This window comes from Balaenoptera acutorostrata, chromosome 19, assembly GCF_949987535.1.
Source record: "Balaenoptera acutorostrata chromosome 19, mBalAcu1.1, whole genome shotgun sequence".
Taxonomy (NCBI): domain Eukaryota; kingdom Metazoa; phylum Chordata; class Mammalia; order Artiodactyla; family Balaenopteridae; genus Balaenoptera; species Balaenoptera acutorostrata.
Genome location: NC_080082.1, coordinates 19,786,798 through 19,807,829, shown reverse-complemented (window position 1 = coordinate 19,807,829; position 21,032 = coordinate 19,786,798). Strand labels below are relative to the sequence as shown.

The following is a 21,032-nucleotide window of genomic DNA, read 5'->3' as shown; positions in this document are numbered from 1 at the left end:
CGTACATGCAGAGACGGCAGACAGGTGCTGTACAGCCATGTCACATGCATGTATTGCGTGGTTCACACATCCTTGTGTGAAACGTGTGCGGTGTGGTGTGCAGATGTAGGGGTTCACGGAGTATGACTTCCGGATGATACTCTGAGGCCTCTCTCTGCCTTCGCCCGGACTGTCGCAGCAGCCTATCCGGAGTTTGCGCCTGAGTGACTCCGCCTTAGCTCCTCCCCGGCGATTGAAATCCCGCCTTCGCCCCGCCTCTGCCACACTTTACGGCCCCGCACGCCACTTTTGCCGCAGACGGTTCTGCTGCGGCCGCTGCCTCAGGCTGCTGCCGGTGAGGTGAGGTGAGGTCAGGTGAGGTGTGGTGTTGGGCCGGTAGCGCTGGCGACCGGGTAGAGGTGGAGAGCAGGGCTGCCGCGGGTCGGCGGGGGCGGTGGGTCACCTGCTGCTTTGTTTCTTCAGCTCCGGTCCCGTCCGCGCTGCCGCAGGGAGGCCGCCCCGGCGAGCCGAACCAATGCTGGATCTGGAGGTGGTGCCCGAGCGCTCTCTGGGAAATGAGCAATGGGAATTCGCGCTGGGTGAGTATGGGGTCCTCCCTCACGACCCTACTCGCTGATCCTTCCTTCCTTCCTTCCTTCCTGGCCCTTCCCACCTTTGGGCTCTGCTCCTTACTCCCCTGCGCCCGCGGCCCTCGGCTCTTTGGAGCTCCAGCCACTGGATGCCCGCTCCGACCGCCCCGACCCGGCAGCGTGCCGCTCTGCCAGGCCCTGACGCCCTTGCATCAGGCCTCGGCGGGGCCCCTCCTGGGGCAGTGCTTCAGTAATAATAACAATAACAATGGCTGGCACGCCCCAAACATTGACTCAGGGCCAGGCCCTATTCTCCTCTGCATAATTATCTCAAGTATGCCGCCGGGGTCGCTACTCTTTGTTATTTCTATCCCCATTTTAAAGACCAAATAACTAAGAAGTGACTGACACCCTTGAACACCGCCACAGTGGTCTGTCTCCCTTTGCTTTTCTGGGCTGTGGGTAGCCTCTAGGAGAAACCCAGGCACTGTTCCCATCGTCAGATGTCGGGGATTTGGTCAAGGGAGTAAGGAGAGTTTGTGTGTGTTAAAGGAACTTCTGACTAGCTTCCTTCTCGTTTTTAATGTGGTTGATGTGTGGTGTAATCTAAACCCAGACCTTAGCCGAGAGAGTTAAAGGTTGAATGAAATAGGAGTTCGGGGAAAGTAACATTTAGCTTGTAGAAAATGCAGGTTGGCCATTTTGTGAGGTTTGGCCCATTTTTTCCCTTTCCTCAACGTCACTACCTTTATGTGTACAATCATCTGCATTCGGTAACCCCAGAGGGTGTTTACTTTTATGTTCCAGCACTAGGAAGAGGGGGTGGGGAGTGGGTGTCTGTGCTGTTTGTTTGTGCAGGGCTGAACTTTTGTCACACTAATTTGGGCTACTGGACTGAGTCAGCTGCTCCGTTGGGCTATAGCTTATCCTTGAATCTGGAAGACTTGTGTCTGTGGAGATAGGGTAGTTGAGAAACTGCAGAACAGGTTTGCTGGTAGGACTCTGCTGGTGCTCAATGTCTCCGTGAACTGAACAACAAGCCTCCTCTGGGCTGTAGGAGCCAGTTTTATTGAGAATTTTCAGTCACCTCGTAACACTCCAGCTTCTTGTGAAGCACCAAGAACTTGATTGAGAGGCTAATAATAATATCTTTGCCGCCAGGCCCATTTGTCGTGCTGATGCTGTTTGGCTTCTAGTTAGGAAAGAACCTCCCCTAACCACAGCTTATGCTCATACCAAGACTTCACAGGGCGGAGTGAAAACTTAACTATAGCTTCAAACTGTGCTTGATGGTGTGACCAGGTTGTGGATCTCTGTAGTGCAGTCTCTGGGTCAAAAGTAGTGATTAGGATATCATTTGAGATTTCCAAAAAATTGGGTGGGAGAGTAAGGCTTCTTCTGTCAACTGTTGCTTATACCTTAACCCCTACTCCTAACTTTGCCAATTTCTAGGAATTAAGGATTTGGGTAGTTCTTTTAGGCTGTGTAAGTAGCAACCACAAACAGTGAAAAGAGCATTTGTGTACATTGGGCCCAGAATTGAGCTTTGAGTGAAAGCTTATGCAGGGAATGAGCCTTGATGATCATCAGCCTTGATGATTACTTTGTGGGTCCTAAAAATCCGCATTTTTGGGAATTACCTGGCGGTCCAGTGCTTAGGACTTGACGCTTTCCCTGCCGGGGGCCCAGGTTCAATCCCTGGTCGGGGAACTAAGATCCCACAAGCCGCACAGCATGACCAAAAAAAAAATTTGTATTTTGGAATTGTGTCTGCCTGAGAGATGGTGGTCATTTAACTTCCCCAAGCTTTTTATAAAAAATAATTTTTCCCTCTTTCTCAATCTTCTTCCCAGCCCTCAACACATTTAAACTGCCATTGAGGCTTATAGGTAGGGGTAGGTCTAGGAAGTGGATCCGTGCTTTAGAATTACATTCTTAGGCTAGACTAAAGTCACCACAACCCTGTAAGGTAACCTCCATTTGCCAGATGAAGAACAGGCTCAGAAAGGCAGAGAGGAGGAAAAGAAGCCTAACGGATTTTTCTGCTTCTCACTGCTCTGTCCTTCTGAGTATGGGCTCAGCTTTGTCTCCAGGTTTCTTTTTGGAATCTGTGCAAATGCAGATATATCTAGCCCTTGCCATCATCCACCTGGCACAGTGAGGAGCTGCATCCAGCTTTTTGGCTGCCTTCCTGGCCTTTGTGTACTCTTGGGAGATTAGGAAAATGCCAACAACACCGAGACAGGAAAGCCTAGGCAGAGAGGAATCTCTGAGAGTACCACCCATGGGTTGACCAGTGGTGGAGTAAAGGCAGTGCAAACTTGAAATGTTTTCAATGAGACTTGCAGGGTGTATTGGTATGGAGACATATCTCTAAATCTGTTTTTAAATTAATCTTGAAAAAAATTGGTAACTAACAAGGACCTACTGTATAGCACAGGGAACTCTTCTCAGTACTCTGTAATGACCTATATGGGAAAAGAATCTAAAACAGAGTGGATATATGTATATGTATAACTGATTCACTTTGCTGTACAGCAGAAACTAGCACAACATTTTATATCAACTATACTCCAATAAAAAAATTTTTTTTAATTAATCTTGAAACTGCCCAAGCAGGGTAGATTTAAAGGGTCACTGGAGAATGGTCTTCTCTGAGATTACCTTGTTCCAGAGAGACTGGGGACTTACTCTATTGAAGGGTCATTCTGTGGACTCTGCTTATAATCATTGAAAATTGAGTAAGAAGTGGTCATAAGCCCTGAAGAGCTTAGTTTAGTGGGAGGGAAGGAGTACAGAAATAGTTCATTTTATTATAATGAGGTAGAGGTTGTATAGGGTGCTGTGGAAGGGGAGAAGAGACTTGACCTGACCTGGGAGTTCAGAGAAGGCTTCCTGTTATTCTGTAGGAACCAATACCATTCCTGGAGCCAGTGAGCACCAGGAAGGCCCTGTCAGAAGTCTACCGCCAGATTTTTCAACTACACTTCTATAGACATAAATCTTCCAGTCAGGTTTAAAAAAAAAAAAAAAAAAAAAAAAGTGGGAAAGATAGATGGTGTGGGGAGCTACAAGCAATTTGGTATTGTAATTAGAGCATGATGTACTAGTGGAAGAAGATCAGATCCCCAGATTCCCTATGTGTAGTTAGCTGCCTGGGACACTATCAAAAGAGTCTCTGTTCAGTGGAAAAAAGGATGTTAGTAAAGTGTTGTGGGCATGGGTTTAGGAAGAAAGTTTGGAGACTAGATTTGGAGAGATGGGTAAGGAAGAGGATCTAGAGGTTTCTGGCTTGAGTGACTGTGTTAGAGATATTGAGATCCAGCATACAGAGGAGAGGCCAGATTGAAGAGAAGATTAAAAAGTCACTTTTAATCTGTCAACTCTTTATTTGCCTTTTTTTTTAAGGTTTATTTATTTAGTTAAAATATTTATTTATTTATTTGTCTGCACCAGGTCTTAGTTGTGACACGTGGGATCTTTAGTTGCAGCATGCAGGATCTAGTTCCCTGGCCAGGGATCAAACCTGGGCCCCCTGCATTGGGAGTGTGGAATCTTAACCACTGGACCACCAGGGAAGTCCCTATTTGCCTTTTGATATATACAGAAAACAGATTGAGATGTAAGTCAGAAACTAGTTGGTTGGGTGAATGAGGGATGGGCAGAAGGAAATACTGCCCATCATAGAGACTTGGGAAAGTTGGAGGAACAGCAGGAAAGAGTGGTATTGATGGAGACAGGATGAGAATTCTCAGAGGGAGAGGGTGGTCCTAAGGGCCTACAGGATCTATGTATTGTACCTAATTGCTTTATTTCACTCATTCAGAGCTCAACAGATACATAGAACCACTTACTGTTGTGTGGTGGGCATGGTGATTGAGTGCTGAGGATACAGCCGTAAGACAGATGTTGCCTCTGTCCTCAAGGAGGCATGTAGGGGAGACTCTTACAGATAAATAAATGGAATGGGAGGCTTCATTAGATAAGGCAGTCAGGGAAGTGAAGTGTGAGCCAAGACCTGAAGAGTGAGAAGAACCAGCTGTGGGAAGAACATTTCAGCAGAGTTGAGTTAGTGCAAAAGCCTAAGGTGGGCAAGAGCTTGATGTGTGCTAGGAACAAAGGGAGGCTTGGTGAGCAGTGGAAAGAGTAGAGGAGGTGGCCAAGGTCCAGAATATTCAAGGCTGTTAGGTGATGACATGTTGTTTGGGTTTTATCCCCCTGTAATGCGAAACCACTGGAGGGTTATAAGCAGGCAAATAATGAGTAAGGTGTAGGATGTGTAGAGTTTAGAAGACTGACCATATACTCCACACCCTTTGGGGGGTTAGGTAACTCTTAGAGCTAGAACGGTGCTCAGGTTTCTTTGCCATATACATGGTTGGTTCCCTTTAGAGGCCTTTTGTAGCCTGCCTTTACCAGCAGCTGTGTGACAACTGGTCATTGGTGGCTGCTTTGTCTCCTCCAGGTGGGTTACTCCCTGGAAGCCTCAGGACCCAAAGATTCCAAGGCCAGGAATTTGATGTGGTTAGGTGCAAAAGAACTGTCCCTCAAGAAACTGGTTTGTGCCATGTGGCCTTCTCTTTCTCAGCACCTGAGGTTATCTGTCTTGCCTACGTGGATGTTTGCCCATTCCCTCTGGGAGAGACAGCATAGATGCTCCTCCATTTCAGGAATGGCAAAGCTGAATGGTGCATCATCTTGTTCATATTCTCAACAAACATTTTACTGTGTGCCAGGCTCTATGCTATAGAAGGCTGGGAAGTACCTTAAGGTGTGGTCCCCTCCAACTTTCTTCAAACTGTAGAATGGACCATTGAATGAAGGCAGGATCAGATCATTGTTTAAATGTAGATGGGTCACACATTTTTTAACCTTCTAATTCTTTGTGTGTGAGCTGTTTTCTGCACATCTCTCCTGGAATCAGAGGTAAACTGATCTTGAATGTGAGCCACTGTGCTGCCCCAAGGTCATATGGTGGTCCTTCTTCCTTTCTCTTATTACCTAGCCCATAATCCTTCAGTCCCACTAATTATTCAACAGCCACTGTATGGGTCCCCAGTGCTGGGGATCCAGAGAGTGGTGAATAACACAGACACTGTCCTTGCACTCATGAAGCTTTGTTTTTGGATTGTCTCTGTGAGTTTCTTCTTGTTTGAAATATAATGCACTCTGTGAGAACATACTTTTTGCTGTTCCCTATGAGTCCCTGGAATCTTTGAGATGACAATGGGATCTGGATTTCTTAAACTGGGGGCACATGTAAATTTGTTTAAAATGGCCCACGAGTTAAAAAATCAAGTGTTAAGATTTAGAGGATGTTTGTGGGTTGATAAGTGAGAATCCATTGAAATCCTTCATAAAATAAGTTGATTCTGGTAAATGTGTGATTTTTCACTTTTTAAATGACCCCTTACAAATCATGTGCTCCTGCAGACTAAAAGAGAAGACAGATATCAGAAAGGAAGAGAGGAAGGACCTGCCTAGGTTATATGTAATCATGGCAGAGTGAGAATCAGAACCTTGGCCTCCAGAGTCATGCAGTCAGTGCATTTCTTACTCTATTTTTTGGTTCCTGCTGACTTGCTTTCTCTAAGCTTTTTGCCTGCTTGGGATCAACATGGAAGTCCCCATTTCCAGGAAGTCTTTTATATTTACTCCCTCCCCTTATACAATCCAGTTATTCCCTTAGTGCTTGCCGTTAACTTTATTCTCTAGCTCTTACTGCTTATTGAACGTTTATTTACTCAATATATCCATAGACTTTAGTGGCCTCTGCTCCCACCCCAGACTTTACTGCAGGGACTAATGCCTAGTACAGTGATAGATGTCAGTAAATGGATAGCCCAAGTAACCACACAGGTGTCCTTGCTTTATTTCAGGAATGCCTCTGGCTCAGGCAGTAGCCATTCTTCAGAAGCACTGTCGCATCATAAAGAATGTCCAGGTTCTCTACAGTGAACAGGTGAGTGGTGGCTGATTTGTTTACTGAAATAGCATCTCTACTCAGTGAGTCACCTCTGTAGGCTGATGCTCTGGGAGATACTGACTGGCAGGAATTCCTAGGTCAATGCATTTGAATGGGAGAGTCTTCAACACTAGTCAGTTACCAAGTACATTTTCTTTGATTCTGAAACTTTTGATAATCTAGTGCTGCCAAGCTTAGACGAGCCGTAATAACCAAACTTGGTTTTTTATTGTTTGACTTACCTACTGGCTCTTAAAAGGGGCTTTTTCAGGCTTCCCTGGTGGCTCAGTGGTTGAGAATCTGCCTGCCAATGCAGGGCACACGGTTTCGAGTCCTGGTCTGGGAAGATCCCACATGCCGCGGGGTGGCTGGGCCCGTGAGCCACAATTGCTGAGCCTGCGCGTCTGGAGCCTGTGCTCCGCAACAAGAGAGGCCGCGATAGTGAGAGGCCCGCACAATGCGATGAGGAGCGGCCCCCGCTTGCCGCAACTAGAGAAAGCCCTTGCACAGAAACGGGACCCAACACAGCCATGAATAGATAAATAAGTTTAAAAAAGAAAGGGGGGGGCTTTTTCAGTGGGAGGTCACCTCAGGGATTGTCTGGTCTTCTAGGGTGCTTGCCTTCCACTTTCATGTTTAAAGTAGTCTTTTCTGCTTTGTTGATTGCTTTGGTTTGTGTTCAGGATTGTTGCAGTACAGATTTCTAGCTAGCACAGCATCCCAGACTTGAAAAGAAGCAGGTATAGCTCACCCCTTTACTGAGAATGATCTGATATATGGAAATTACAAAACATTGGCTCCAAGTTAATGGACATGTTTTACTTTTTTTTTTTTTTTTTGGTCTGGTTTATGGTAGTCTCTATTAATGTTGTGCCCAGAATTAATCCCTATAGTATAATGTATATGTACCTACAAGGACCTTTTCAGTTTCCGGAAAGAGTATACTATATTTTAGGTTGGCACTGGAGCAGAACTTTTTGAACATCAGGATTTCTTTTATTAGGTTTTATAAGTAAAGTTAGAAACATTTTTATAGACCTTTAGAAATAAGATTCTTCTTATCTCTAAAAATGGAATCTCCCTTCTGTTGAACTCACTGGAATCCGTGGTTCTTCTGGACACAGACACTATGGAGCAACCTTTGTGGTGCCCTATGTGTCATAAACCTCAGGGAATAGTTTTGATCCTACACAGGCTATAAGATGTTCTCAGTGCCTTTTCTGAGACCCTTTAAGTACTGAAATGATGATTTTATTTCCATTTGTTTCAATTAGTTTCTGATCCTAAAGCAAATGACAGCTTATTTTTGACATGAAGAATGTTGTGGATTAGAGGTGGGTGAGATTTCTGTGAGGCTTCCCAGTTTGGCTTAGTGTCAGAGTTGAGCCTGTTACCTATACCCAAACATTACATTTCATAGTACTGTACCCCTCTGCCAGCCTAGTGAGACCCGTGTGAGAGGTCCTTCTGAGACAGGGAATGCTTAATCTGCAAGCAAGTGCTTGGATATTCTTGTGCCTACCACAAAACACAGGACTTGGGCAGAGGTTCGTGGAGCCACAATGCCAAAATGGTTTCTCATTTATTAAGTGAAGGATGGTGACTTCCTCTTTTTTGCACTCAGATCATCCCTAACCTTATCTGACTTTCAGTGTTAGACCATGAGGGACTTACTCATGACAAGTAGCAGCCATCAAAACAGGGATAATGGGCTTACTTCTTGAGCTTATAGCCACCTGTACATTTAGTTAAATCAGATTTAAGCACCCAAGATTAGATACATTTGAAAGTAGGCTTTAAACTTTCTTAACCAATTATTTAAAATGAAGTTTATTTCATATATCACTACCTTGTTGTCTGTCATTCCAGTCTTTGGGTACAAATAGTAGTTTTAGCATTAATTAAGCGAATTTCCCCCAGTGTCTTCTAAGCAGCTGGAATCATAGGATTTTTTGGATTTTTTTGTTTGTTCTATTTATTTATTTGTTTGTTTATTTATTTTTGGCCGCATTGGGTCTTCGTTGCTGCGTGCGGGGCTTTTCTCTAGTTACGGCGAGCAGGGACTACTCTTCATTGCGGTGGCTTCTCTTGTTGCGGAGCACAGACTCTAGGTGCGCGGGCTTCAGTAGTTATGGCACACAGGCTCAGTAGTTGTGGCTCACGGGCTTAATTGTTCCGCGGCATGTGGGATCTTCCCGGACCAGGGCTCAAAACTGTGTCTCCTGTATAGGCAGGTGGATTCCCAACCACTGCGCCACCAGGGAAGCCCCCGGAATCATAGGTTTTTAAATCCAAACCTTGGTTCAGATCTATGCTTTTCCCCATTTCTTGGTTGTCCAACTGTAGCAAGTTAATAACCCGACTGGTTCTCCTTCTGTAAAGTGGATATGGTTTCCTTATAATAGAATAAGCTTTTGATGAGGATCAAGAGGAAATAGTCTCTCAGAACTCTGATATGTTGCTTCTTAAATGTGGGTGCTGTCCTCTTCTGCCCTCCTTCCCTTCCTTTCCCATTTGTCTCTTTGCTTCCCATCATGTGCAGAAAATCATTTGGCCCCATTAAACATTTCAGAAATATCTTGTCTCTAACAAATCACACCTTGGAAATTAAATGTGCATATCAAGTAGGTCCCATCTTTCTTACGGGGAAGAGATGTTAACAACTAGCAGAGACAGCTTTACTGAACTGCAAAGGACCTGCTTAAACACCACATAGTACATGTGTATTTTGGGTCTGTAGATATAAAGTACTAATAAAACATTAATTGTGAGGATGATTTACTTGCTTTTGAAAATTGCTTAGTTATGTCCTGAATTGTAACAGTGCCAGGGAAAAAATGATCAGATCTTGGGAGTGTGTAAGAAAATTAAGATACTCCAAGCAAGGATCTTGAAAGCTGCTAAAATCTTGCTTCATCCTGCTTACCACCATGGACTAGCCCTTTCAGAAATAGAACTGTGTATTCTGGGTTGAGAATAAGTGACCTAAGGTCAGGGTTCATTATTCCATTATCTTGCTTGAGACCTAATGGCTTTAGACATTCATACAGACCTGCTGGAAAATTACAACATTCTTTCTTCTAGTGTTTGCCAGGTATAATGGTGCCACCTGGGCCTGCTGTCTTGTGAAGCTCAGTGGGGTGGAGGGGAGCAGACAATCTGAGCTAATCTCAGAAAGCTCTTTCTAGAGAATTTTTCCAGTAAGGCCCACACCAGCAGTGGCACCTGGCCTTCCAGCCCATATCTCTGTCTCTCACAGGCATACCTTCATTTACTGGGCCTACCTTGAGAAGCTCTATAAAGAAAATTGTCTAAGCCCTTTTGACAGCTGTGTGCCAATTTCAAGAAGGGGCAGGGTTTTGGATGGTGGTGTTTTTCTTCTACTTCTGGGCAGCCTGGTTCAGGCATATGGAGAGTCTTCAGACTTTGAATTGATTGCATTGGCACAGAAGCAGGCAGGTGGGGCAGACTCTAGGAAAGAGTACTGTATGCTGAGTGCTGAGCTTGGTGCTTTCTGATCTATTATCTCTGTCCTCATAACAACCCTGGAGGGGAAGGGGTAATGGTATTCCATGAAGAAACTAGAGCTCAGAGAAGTTTAGAGTCACTTAAGGTCACCAGCTCACCAAGACTCAAGGCTAGCTCTGTCCACTGCTTTGCTGCTGCTCCCCTCCCCCCAGGACTCAGAAGGGGCAAATGTAGAAATATGACTCCTTAGGTATTAGACTTGGGCTTTCCACTTTCTTATAAGGGATGGTGGGGGGAGGGAGGGAGGAGTAAGAGTGTCATCTCATACATAATCAGATCACAAGGTACTTCTTTGTCCTGGAACCTGGCATAAAACAGTCAAAGAATAAAATGTGTTTTCCTGTGGGTGGTACAAACAGCCTGGGAGTGAATGAACATAGGTTCAGCTGACATGCATTAACCATTACTTGCTGAGTTTGGATCCTGGCGAGGCCTTTTACAAGGCTTTTATTCCTCATCAACTACTCTGTAGGTTTGACAGCAGTAAACCCATGCTACAAATGTGGACCTGGGACCCTCGAAAGAAAATGGCCTGTATACTCACATAATTTTGGCCTTTTCCCCCAGGTAATAACTCAAAGGCTGGAAGTAGAGATACTGCGTTCACAAACCAGTTTCTGGATTCCAAACCTGTCAGCTGTCTACACTTAGATATTCCCTGTGCACTGCATTTATGTTGTAAGGTTTCAGTGGGTGCTGGTGAGAATACTACATGTTCAGAGTGTGTATTTATTTATTATTTTGGTTTTTTGTAGTCTCCTCTAAGCCATGACCTCATCCTTAACCTGACTCAGGACGGGATCAAACTACTGTTTGATGCTTTCAATCAGAGACTTAAGGTAACTATAAATGACGACTAAAGTTTCATGTCAGGCTGATTAACGTGTGACGTTGTGGGATGTTTCTGAAACTCATAAGTGGGAGTAGACTTTTGTGGTTTAGAGACAACCACAATATAGGGGACTGAAGCTGTGCCTGTTCCCCTAAAAAGAGAGAAGCTGGGGGTGGATTGGGATGGTTGGAAAGAGGCTGGGAAGGACTCCAGCCCCGGGCTCCAGAGGTGAAGGGGAAAGAGTGTTGAAGATTTGGGAACATGCTGTGGGGAGGGGGCTTTTATGTTGAATAGGAAAATGAGAGGAGCTAAGTATTTGGCATTTATTTTATTTATTTATTTTCGGCTGCGTTGGGTCTTCATTGCTGCGCACGGGCTTTCTCTAATTGTGGTGAGTGGGGGCTCTTCTTCGTTGCGGTGCGCGGGCTTCTCATTGCGGTGGCTTCTCTTGTTGCGGAGCACAGGCTCTAGGCACGTGGGCTCAGTAGTTGTGGCTCGCGGGCTCTAGAGCACAGGCTCAGTAGTTGTGGTGCAGGGGCTTAGTTGCTCCGCGGCATGTGGGATCTTTCCGGACCAGGGCTCGAACCCGTGTCCCCTGCATTGGCAGGCGGATTCTTAACCACTGCGCCACCAGGGAAGTCCGATCCTGAGTCTTTAAAAGCTTACTTAAAATGGGGACTGTCTGCAGAATAGGACCAGAAGACTTTAGTAAGGTTTTTATATCTTGTTGTTTTGCTTCATTCTTGGGTCAAACAATAAGACTGGGAATATGAAAAATGGAAACTGTTCTTCCTAAAATGCTGAAGCTTGGATCTTAACACCACCAGCACTGAGTTGATTCTTGAGCCCCTTTAAAAGGAAATGTAAACAAAGAACTTGCTGGTATGTAGGGTTGTCTTAATTGGCAGTCAAGTGCAGTTTACTAACACCTGTTTCAGTCCAGGATGTTTTTAATACACTATTTACAAATGCCTGGACATGAAAGGTTAGTCATGTGACATCAGACTCATGCCTCAGAGTCATAAGGTTGAATGTGGCTCAAGGCAGTGACATGCCAGAGCCATCGTCCTGGTTAGGTTATAGGGTTGCCTTTCCAAAAGGCTTGGAAGACAGAACATGGAAAAATGATATGTACATGGAATAAGAATTCCTCATTTATGATGGTTTTTCAAAAAGGAAAGTTTGATGTGAACATTCTTGTCCCCACAACACCCTTGCCTCCTCTTGTAGGCTCAGTCATCCTGTCTTTACTGACCAGAAGTTCCACACTGGCAAAGGGTAGAAGGTGGTCTTCAATGTGGCTTCATCACAAATTAGGGGAAATTAATCTGGAAACACCTTTACAAAGAGTCACTTGTCTTTAACTTGGTAAATCCACTTTAGGAAACATAACCCAAAAAGATTATGGGGAGGGTAATAATGCCAGATATTTACAGCAGGGCTTTTCATAGTAATGAAAAGCCAGAAGTAACCTAAATAGACAGCAGTGGGGGATAGATGGGCAGCCTACAGCATGGTGAGGACAATATTATATATTTAGTGAGCACTGAGTACATGTTAGGCACATGGCTGAGTGCTTCCCATGCATTTCATAATTTAATCTTAACAAGCCTGTGAGTGGTACTTCTTACCAATGAAATAACAGAGGGACAGAGGATAAGTGGTCTACCTGACACCAAGCTTTTAACCCTATGTTACCAGAGTGCGGTAACTGGCCACTGGGAATAGAAATAGCTTAGGTTTGTTGATGAGTATGGGAAATAGATGTGATAAAAGCTGAAGAAAATAGTGTAAGCATACTATGCAGAAAAGTGAGGAATGGGAAAAGAGATAGAATAGAACCTTCTCTCTGCCTTCTGTGGGGTCCCTATGAAGAAAGAGGGGCTGGGGCCCTGCGTGAGTCTCTGGAAACTGATGAGTGATCCCTCAGGTGCCCTGGGTTGGTACCAAGTCTAACCTCACCCATCTGCCTGCCCCTCCATCCAAGGGCTTCAGAAGCTGCTTCTCCCCGATGCTATCTCCTGCAGTTTCCCCATCCTCTCACTCCCTGCCTATGAGAGAGCGCTATGGAATGATGCTTCACAAGTCACAATCTTTACAGCCACCTGTCTTTTCCTTTCCTATCTTGGCTGCTGCCATGTCTTCTCCTCTGGGGAAATCAAGGTCTTTTCCAGCCCAGAGGGTGGAAAACCATGGACTTCAGATTTCCCCAGCTACTTGTCCCTATGGCCCAGAAAGCTCCATGGGTCAAAATCTGCTTGTTGATTCTGGCAAGGGACCCAGAGTGCTGACTCTCTTGGAGTCCTTCATGTCACAGGTGCCACGCCATAAGTGTTGGTGTGGGCTGTTGGCAGGTGAATGATAGTGTCACAGCAAGAATATCCTGGAGGCCCACAGGGTGAGCGATGGGCAGCCCTTGGGGGATCGTTGGCCAGCCATAGTGGTAGCACTCAAAGAGGCAGAGTGCTTTCCCCTGCTATACAAGCAGGGATTCTGGCTGAGGGTTGAGGCTTCTGCCAGCATGGGACCCTGGCCTCGGTAAAATGGCATACCAGTTTGGCATAATACACTGCCATGCCCAGGCTTTCTGAAGATAGTGTCATGAATCACAGCTATTCCCCTGCCCTTGCATGACCTCTCTTGCCACCACTTTTCATATTTTTGAACTTCATATTGCCCTTAGCTATCTTCATACCCAGCTGACTCCCTGACATGTGTTGTGTACCTCCTCTGTGCAAACTAATGAGCCAGACCTCAAGGGGCTTAACTCAGTGGTACCAGTGAACAGCATATGCTAATAGCGGTACCAGTGAACAGCATATACTAATAGTGTAGGAGAGGGCAGATGGAAGTGCTACAACAGCCCAGCAGAGGGAGTGATTCTTAGCAGCAGGTAGGATCAGAATAGCTGCACCTTATAGTTAAGAGGTGCCCAATTTGTGGTTCAGTTATGATTCTCAAACAAAGTTAGGGACAAGTCTGACCAAGAATGAACTGCCTGTTATGTCTCTGTTCCTGTGACAATGCCAGATGCTCCTGTACCCAGTGTCCTACAGCCCTTCCCAGGATGAAGCCCTGATTGTCTGGGCAAACAGACATTGAACCAGCTCTGCTTGTGCTTCTTCAGTGGGGGCCAAACCTCCCAGCTGTAGGATACCAGATGGTACTCCAGGCCTCAGCCAGCTATGCTACTGCCTGCCTAGCCCTTGACACCACTGTCATAAAAGACTTCACAATGCTCATTACTTGGCATCGCTAGTGGCTGAGTGTTCAATACCTTTTCCTTTGTCTCATTCCTGAGTTCTTGACATTTCATCTGAGGCTGAACCTTTTGAAACTTCACAAGGGTCCTGAGGTTCTCCAGGTTTGACCAGATGCTCTTCGTTAGGGATATAGCTGAATATTGTCACACTTGACCTAAGCTAATGTAATATGACTTGTTTTCTAGTAGGATAGACCTCCCCCTCCATCCATCTTTTTTTGTTTTTGTAAACCACAGTATTTTGAAACTATTTTTGAAAGGGATTTGATTTGGGTTTTTATAATGCAGTAAAGTATACAATAAAAGGAAGGGGGCTCAGTATCCCCTTTACAGTTTACAGCCTTCACAAACTGCATGAATTTGTTTCTGTGGAGGGTTTCACTGTCCTATAGCGTGGTATGTGCAATCTTTTATGTGACCCAGCAGTAGGTGATATCTAAAAACCTGACACGTAACATCCATGGACATCTGTTCAACAATCCACTAGAAAGAGGGGTAGGGTGAGTTTATGCTGTGTGTGTGGTATGGGTTTTTCTTCCAGATTTAAAAATAAGAACAGGGGCTTCCCTGGTGGGGCAGTGGTTAAGAATCCGCCTGCCAATGCAGGGGACACGGGTTTGAGCCTTGGTCCGGGAAGATCCCACATGCCGCGGAGCAACTAAGCCCGTGCACCACAACTGCTGAACCTGCACTCTAGAACCCATGAGCCACAACTACTGAAGCCCACGCACCTAGACCCCGTGCTCCCCAACAAGTGAAGCACTGCATTGAGAAGCCCGTGCGCCGCAACGAAGAGAAGCCCCCCCTTGCTGCAACTAGAGAAAGCCCGCGTGCAGCAACAAAGACCCAACACAGCCAAAAATAAATAAATAAATAAACTTATTTATGTATGTATTTATTTGTTTATTTATTTATTTAAAAAAAAGAATCCTCCTGCCAATGCAGGAGACACGGGTTCGAGCCCTGGTCCAGGAAGATCCCACATGCCACAGAGCAACTAAGCCCATGCGCCACAACTACTGAGCCTGCGCTCTAGAGCCCGCGAGCCACAACTACTGAGCCCATGTGCCACAACTACTAAAGCCCGCGTGCCTAGAGCCTGTGCTCCCAACAGGAGAAGCCACCACAATGAGAAGCCTGCGTGCCACAACCAGAGAAAAAGCCTGCGTGCAGCAACGAAGACCCAACACAGTCAAGAATAAAATAAATAAAATAAAATAAATAAATTTATTAAAAAAAATAAAAACGTAATGTGCAGTGCTTCAGGAGAATTTCAACTAGTGATAATTTTTTTTTTCTTCACTGCTCTATAAATGTCTTTCTGATTAATCTTTTTCAACTGCAAAACACTAACAGCTCTTAAACATTTGCTTTTTGTTTTTAGGTGATTGAAGTATATGACTTGACTAAAGTAAAGTTAAAATATTGGTAAGTTTTCTCCTGGTATGTGTCGTAGGCTTGGTACACATGAGCTTTATCTACTACCCATATTAAGTTAGTAAAGGATTCCCATCTTTAGCAGTTCTGGGATTACAGCCTGGTGCCATGATTTCCTCGTGCAGCCTCCAAGTCTACTCAGTTTCCTGGGGAAGAGAAGGAAACCTCATTAAGAACACACTGTGTGAGAAACACTTCACACATGTGGCAATTTATTTAATCTCACAACAAAGCAGGACCTCAGCTCAGAGGTCTGTGACTGTCCCCTGGGTCATAGCTGCCCCTCCCTGCACAGCCTCTTTTGGCACCTCTTTATGTGTTCATTACCAACAGAGGTGGGACAAACCAGATACATCTGACTTCAAGGCCTATGCTAAAGAGAATGCCAAAAGGATTACTATTTGGGGGGCCAAAATCTGCTTTTTAGAATGAAAATGGGATGTATTTGTGCCTGTATGATGCACAAATATTTGAACCTCCTTATGGTAAGGCGCTGTGCTGGCATCTAGAATATTCTGTTCAGTAAGCTTCCTTAACAGGCTTACCTTCTCGAGGGTGTGTAAGGGATCAGTTCCTGGGCTGACTCAAGCAGTGTTTGCCAGTAGAGAAGTGGATAAAGCAGATGCATAATAGCACTGACCCCTGTAGATTCTGATTGTCTTTTAGTCTTGTTGGGGCCTTCTGTACCTCAAGATCTGGCTTCTCTTTACCCTCTTAAGAGACAGTGGTGGGTAAGAGTGAGGGTTCTAGAGTCAGGCTTCCCTGAGTTTGAGTTATGACTTCTTCATTTTATTACTCTGTGAAATTGGGCAAGTCACTTAACCTCTTTGAGTTCGTTTTCTCGTGAGAGAAATGAAACCAATAATCAGGTTGCTGGGTTAGGAAGATGACATGAGATAATACTGGTAAAGCATATAGCACAGTGCCTGGTTAAAAACAGAGGTTCCAGATGCAAGCTATTATATATAGAATAGATAGACAACAAGGTCCTACTGTATAGCATGGGAAACTATTTTCAGCATCCTGTAATAAACCATAATGGAAAGACTATGAAAAAGAATGTATATATAATTGAATCACTTTGCTGTATAGCAGAAATTAACACAACATTGTAAATCAACTATACTTAAATAAAATAAATTTTTTAAAAAGCAGAGGTTTTCCATAAGTGATAATTAATTTTTTAAAAAGTATTCTTAACCTTAAACATTTTCCTTAAAGTTGTAAATGATTTATCTTCATGCTCATTATCTGAAATCATATGCCTTTCTTTGCTCCCAAGCCCACCCCCCTCCCAGGTATTTTTCCTTTGCTTGGGATCCATTCCTCCCCATCCACGTACCCATTCACCCAATCCATGAATGCTGGTTCTTCTGCTTGTTAGGAAAACAAGCTGCCTCGCTTGGCTATACCCTTTTAAGACATTCATCCCTTTTTAAGAAAGTTCCTTTTCAAGCCAAACTACTAGTAGGCATCCTGGGAAAACACATTAACAGTGTCTATTTCTGAGTACTCTTTATCCAAGTCCAAATGCCATGGGGCTGAGGCCAGATTTATTTCCTTCTGAACTGGCCTGGTGGCCACAAATGTCTTGGGAGGTCCTAGAGGACTAATTCTCTGTATCAACCTCAGGAGAATTGACTATTTCTGACCTCATTTATTGTCTCTTATTTAAAAGTTCTATAGTTAAACTTTTATTTTGATATAATATTAGATTCACCCACCTGTGTTTTAAGAGTAACTCTTCCAGCCACCATCTCTAATGATCTGTGAGCCCATCTTGCAAAGCCTGGTATTAAAAAGTATCTCTGTTTTTCAGTGGTGTGCATTTCAATTCTCAAGCCATAGCTCCCACCATTGAGCAGATTGACCAGTCTTTTGGTGCGACCCATCCTGGAGGTAAGCCAAGTCCATTTGATTCCTCTGGTCATCTGTAGCCATGTTCCTGTCGGATTTGGGGATTGGTACTTGCGTGTGCAGGAAAGCTCTTCCCTCTTGCTTTCAGTCTAGTAGGTCAGTTCAGAAATGAGACACAAGGAAGGTGTTGCCAGCCATTACTCCCTGCCAGGCTGGTTTGTGTTCGCAACTTCTAATGCCATTCAACCATGCCATTTTCTTCTCCCCACTCCCACAGTGTACAACTCCGCTGAGCAGCTCTTCCACCTCAACTTCAGAGGACTGTCTTTCTCTTTTCAGCTAGATTCATGGACTGAGGCTCCCAAGTACGAGGTTAGCCTTTCTCTTTCCCTGATATTTATTGCCCGGTGCCCAGGTGATATGGGTCAGCAGAGTACCATTGGAGGAGGCTGGATAGGTGCTCTTTCTTTGGTTTCCTGATCTCTGAGGTCTTCGGAGGCCAATGGGGGGGTACAGTGGGGGAAGCTGATAGAACAAAGCCCTGGCTGGCATTCCCAGGAAGAGGGCGCTTCCAACTGAAGAGTGAGGTCGAGCTCACTTTGCAGAGGTAATTCCATGTCGTGTGCTTTAAAACTCCAAATCACCACAGTTTTTCTCAATGGCCTGGAATTTGAGAGAATTCATCCTTAGGCAACAGCATCCTTAGTGTTATGAAATGATAGCTTTTTGTAAGTTTTACATTTTATTAAAGGAGGCATTTCTACATTTTCTCCCTGATGAAGTAATGAAAAACTAAGTAAAATTAAAGATGAACTTGCATGATTAGGTGAATTTATTGACCTGGAGACAGGTTGGACTGTGTGCTTTGACCTGGCCAGTTTTTTTTTTAATATCAAGAATTTTAATAATCTTGATAAATAAAACAAGCAGACTTCAAAGTTTCTCAGAAACCACAGTCCCATCCTTCTACACTGTAGGTAACCATACCCATTTTTATAGAAGAGGAAATAGATACAGAAAATTTGTACCAAGTAAGGCAGTACCAGTAGCAGAGTTCTATCTGAAACTGAGATATTCCTATTCTAAGTTCCTTACTTTCGTGACCTGGCCAGTTCTTGAAGACCATGAGTGTCGGGAAAATGCCAGAGCCTGAGTCGCATGGCCTACAGTGTGCTTTTATTAAAATATTTGTCTTGTGTTTGCAGCCCAATTTTGCCCATGGTCTGGCTTCTCTCCAGATACCCCATGGAGCAACTGTGAAACGAATGTACATCTACAGTGGAAACAGCCTACAGGATACCAAGTACGTGTAGGGGAGCACAAGCTTCATGCTAAGGCCATGGGCTCCCTGGGAGGGAGGGCAAAGCCTCTGCTCACTGTGCCTTCCCCCAGGGCTCCCGCGATGCCCCTGAGCTGTTTCCTGGGCAATGTGTACGCTGAGAGTGTAGATGTTCTTCGGGATGGAACTGGACCCTCAGGTTTACGACTTCGCCTACTTGCCGCAGGTCAGTTACTGGCTTTGGGGTGGTGGATTCTCCGTTATGTCCTTGTTGTGATAGTCTAAAATCCCACGTCCTTAGGATAGAAGACAAATGGTGCTGATGTTTATGGTTAAAAGTTTTCATTTAAATTTGTGAAGGGACAAGACAGTCTTATTTTGAGCAAATCTTATAAACGGCAGTAAAACTTCTTCCCTCGGCAGATACATCAGCCTCTGTGTACTTATGTAACTTTGCAGTGGTTCCTACGTCCTGGAGATATATCTTATGGGCTCAGTGTTGTATGTTGTCTCGTTTTCCACCCTTTGTGCTCATTTCTTAGAGTAGACTGGCAAGAGGAGCTTGTTGAATTGTGGTTTAGCCATACCCTGCTCACTTTTGCTGACTGTGAACAAAAAGAGTTGCTGCCTTCAGTAGCTGGTCTCTCCAGGATTCACGCCTCATCTTGTGATTTTCTTGTGTGGACAATCTCAACTCCTTCAGACCTTTGGATTATACTTAGTGGTACCGAGATCCTCCGGTGTGGAGTTTGCCTCCGTAAGGATGGCCTGGGGACTTTGAGCTCCATGACAGGGCTGTGCCTTAATGGAGTTAATATTCTAGCCAGTGTTTGTTTGTAAGCTGGTGTCTTGCATCAGTCTCTGGGGCATCCGTTCTCAACCGTTTAGAATGTGGTATATAAACTGTGAACTCACTCCCCTGAACAATTAGTTAGTTCACAGCCTCCAGGTTAGAAATTTCTTTTCTTTTCTTTTTTTTAATAATTAATTATATATATAACTTTTTAAAAAATAAATTTATTTATTTTTTGGCTGCATTGGGTTTTCATTGCTGGACGCAGCCTTTCGCTAGTTGCGGCGATCGGGGGCTACTCTTCATTGCATTGCACGGGCTTCTCATTGCGGTGGCTTCTCTTGTTGAGGAGCACGGGGTCTAGGCGCACGGGCTTCAGTAGTTGTGGCACGCGGGCTCAGTAGTTGTGGCTCGTGGGCTCTAGAGTGCAGGCTCAGTAGTTGTGGTGCACAGGCTTAGTTGCTCTGCAGCATGTGGGATCTTCCCGGACCAGGGCTCGAACCTGTGTCCCCTGCATTGGCAGGCGGATTCTTGACCACTGCGCCACCAGGGAAGTCCCAGAAATTTCTTAAAATGTGGTCTTCTAGCCATGGCAGAACACCAGCTACTTAAAGGAGCATTGCACTTGAGCTGTAGTTTTTGAGAGAATTGAGATGTGGTAACAAGGTCAAGCAATTTAGGTCTGTCTTCTCAGGAGGACTGCTGCTTAAAACAGCAGGATGGTCAAGGATGGTGTGACTATCCCAGGTGACAGCAAAAGGAGCCTGTTGAGAGTAGGGGGTCTCAGCCAATTCTGACTGCCACCCTGTACAGGACACTCCTAGCAGTCACATCTCACCGCTTACAGGGTCAGTGGGGAAAACACTTTAAGTCAAGGCATCACTGACTTACTATCCAACCCAGTACTCATTGAGAGTTTCCTTTGGCAAGCAGAAGGGTAGCTTGTCCTGGCCAACCCATTTCTCACATCTTTTTCCTATGGAGTGTGGCTACAGTGATGCTTTTAACATGGAAAGTCCATTCAATTGTCTTGATCCCCACAATAATTTATAGGATGACTCATTCCAGGGAATCAGAAACTAAAATAGTCTCCTAAAAAGAACTAAGGGTAATTTTACCTGAGGAGGCTTCAGGTAGAGTGAGACAAGAGAGGAGGCTCACCTGTGAAGGGTGTCTCCCCTGTAACCCCACCTGGACATTCACAAGTATCTGGTACTTGGAGACATGGGCACACAGTCCAGCTTGACAGGACTTTTGGTGGGTTCCATAGGTCACCCAGGCTTGCCTAAGTGCAGGATTTATAGACAGAGGTTAATGTAGACTGTGGTTTTTCCCAGGACCTAGTTAATTTACACACAGCTGTGTGTGTGTATGTGTCAGGAGTGGGATTTGAAACAGCTCTTATTTTGCCACTCAGTTTATATGTGCTGTGACTTAAGACTCTTGGGTTAGTTGGAGAACTCAGTACCTCTTTGTTTCAGATTTTGGATCCCTGAAGTCTTCTGTATAT

At 44.8% G+C, this 21,032-nt stretch overlaps 1 protein-coding gene across 1 annotated transcript in view; it reads left to right on the top strand.

Annotated features, from left to right (window-relative positions):
- The first annotated feature begins 275 nt into the window (after positions 1–275).
- The window catches only part of PHAF1 (phagosome assembly factor 1), a 28,027-nt gene continuing 7,270 nt past the window's right edge, over positions 276–21,032 (top strand). The window contains exons 1-9 of the mRNA XM_057533784.1: positions 276–354; positions 463–578; positions 6,449–6,531; positions 10,818–10,901; positions 15,541–15,584; positions 17,413–17,492; positions 17,728–17,822; positions 18,656–18,753; positions 18,843–18,955. Coding sequence (XP_057389767.1) covers positions 515–578; positions 6,449–6,531; positions 10,818–10,901; positions 15,541–15,584; positions 17,413–17,492; positions 17,728–17,822; positions 18,656–18,753; positions 18,843–18,955 — 661 coding nt within the window. The 5' untranslated portion in view covers positions 276–354; positions 463–514. The remainder of the gene's footprint in view (positions 355–462; positions 579–6,448; positions 6,532–10,817; positions 10,902–15,540; positions 15,585–17,412; positions 17,493–17,727; positions 17,823–18,655; positions 18,754–18,842; positions 18,956–21,032) is intronic.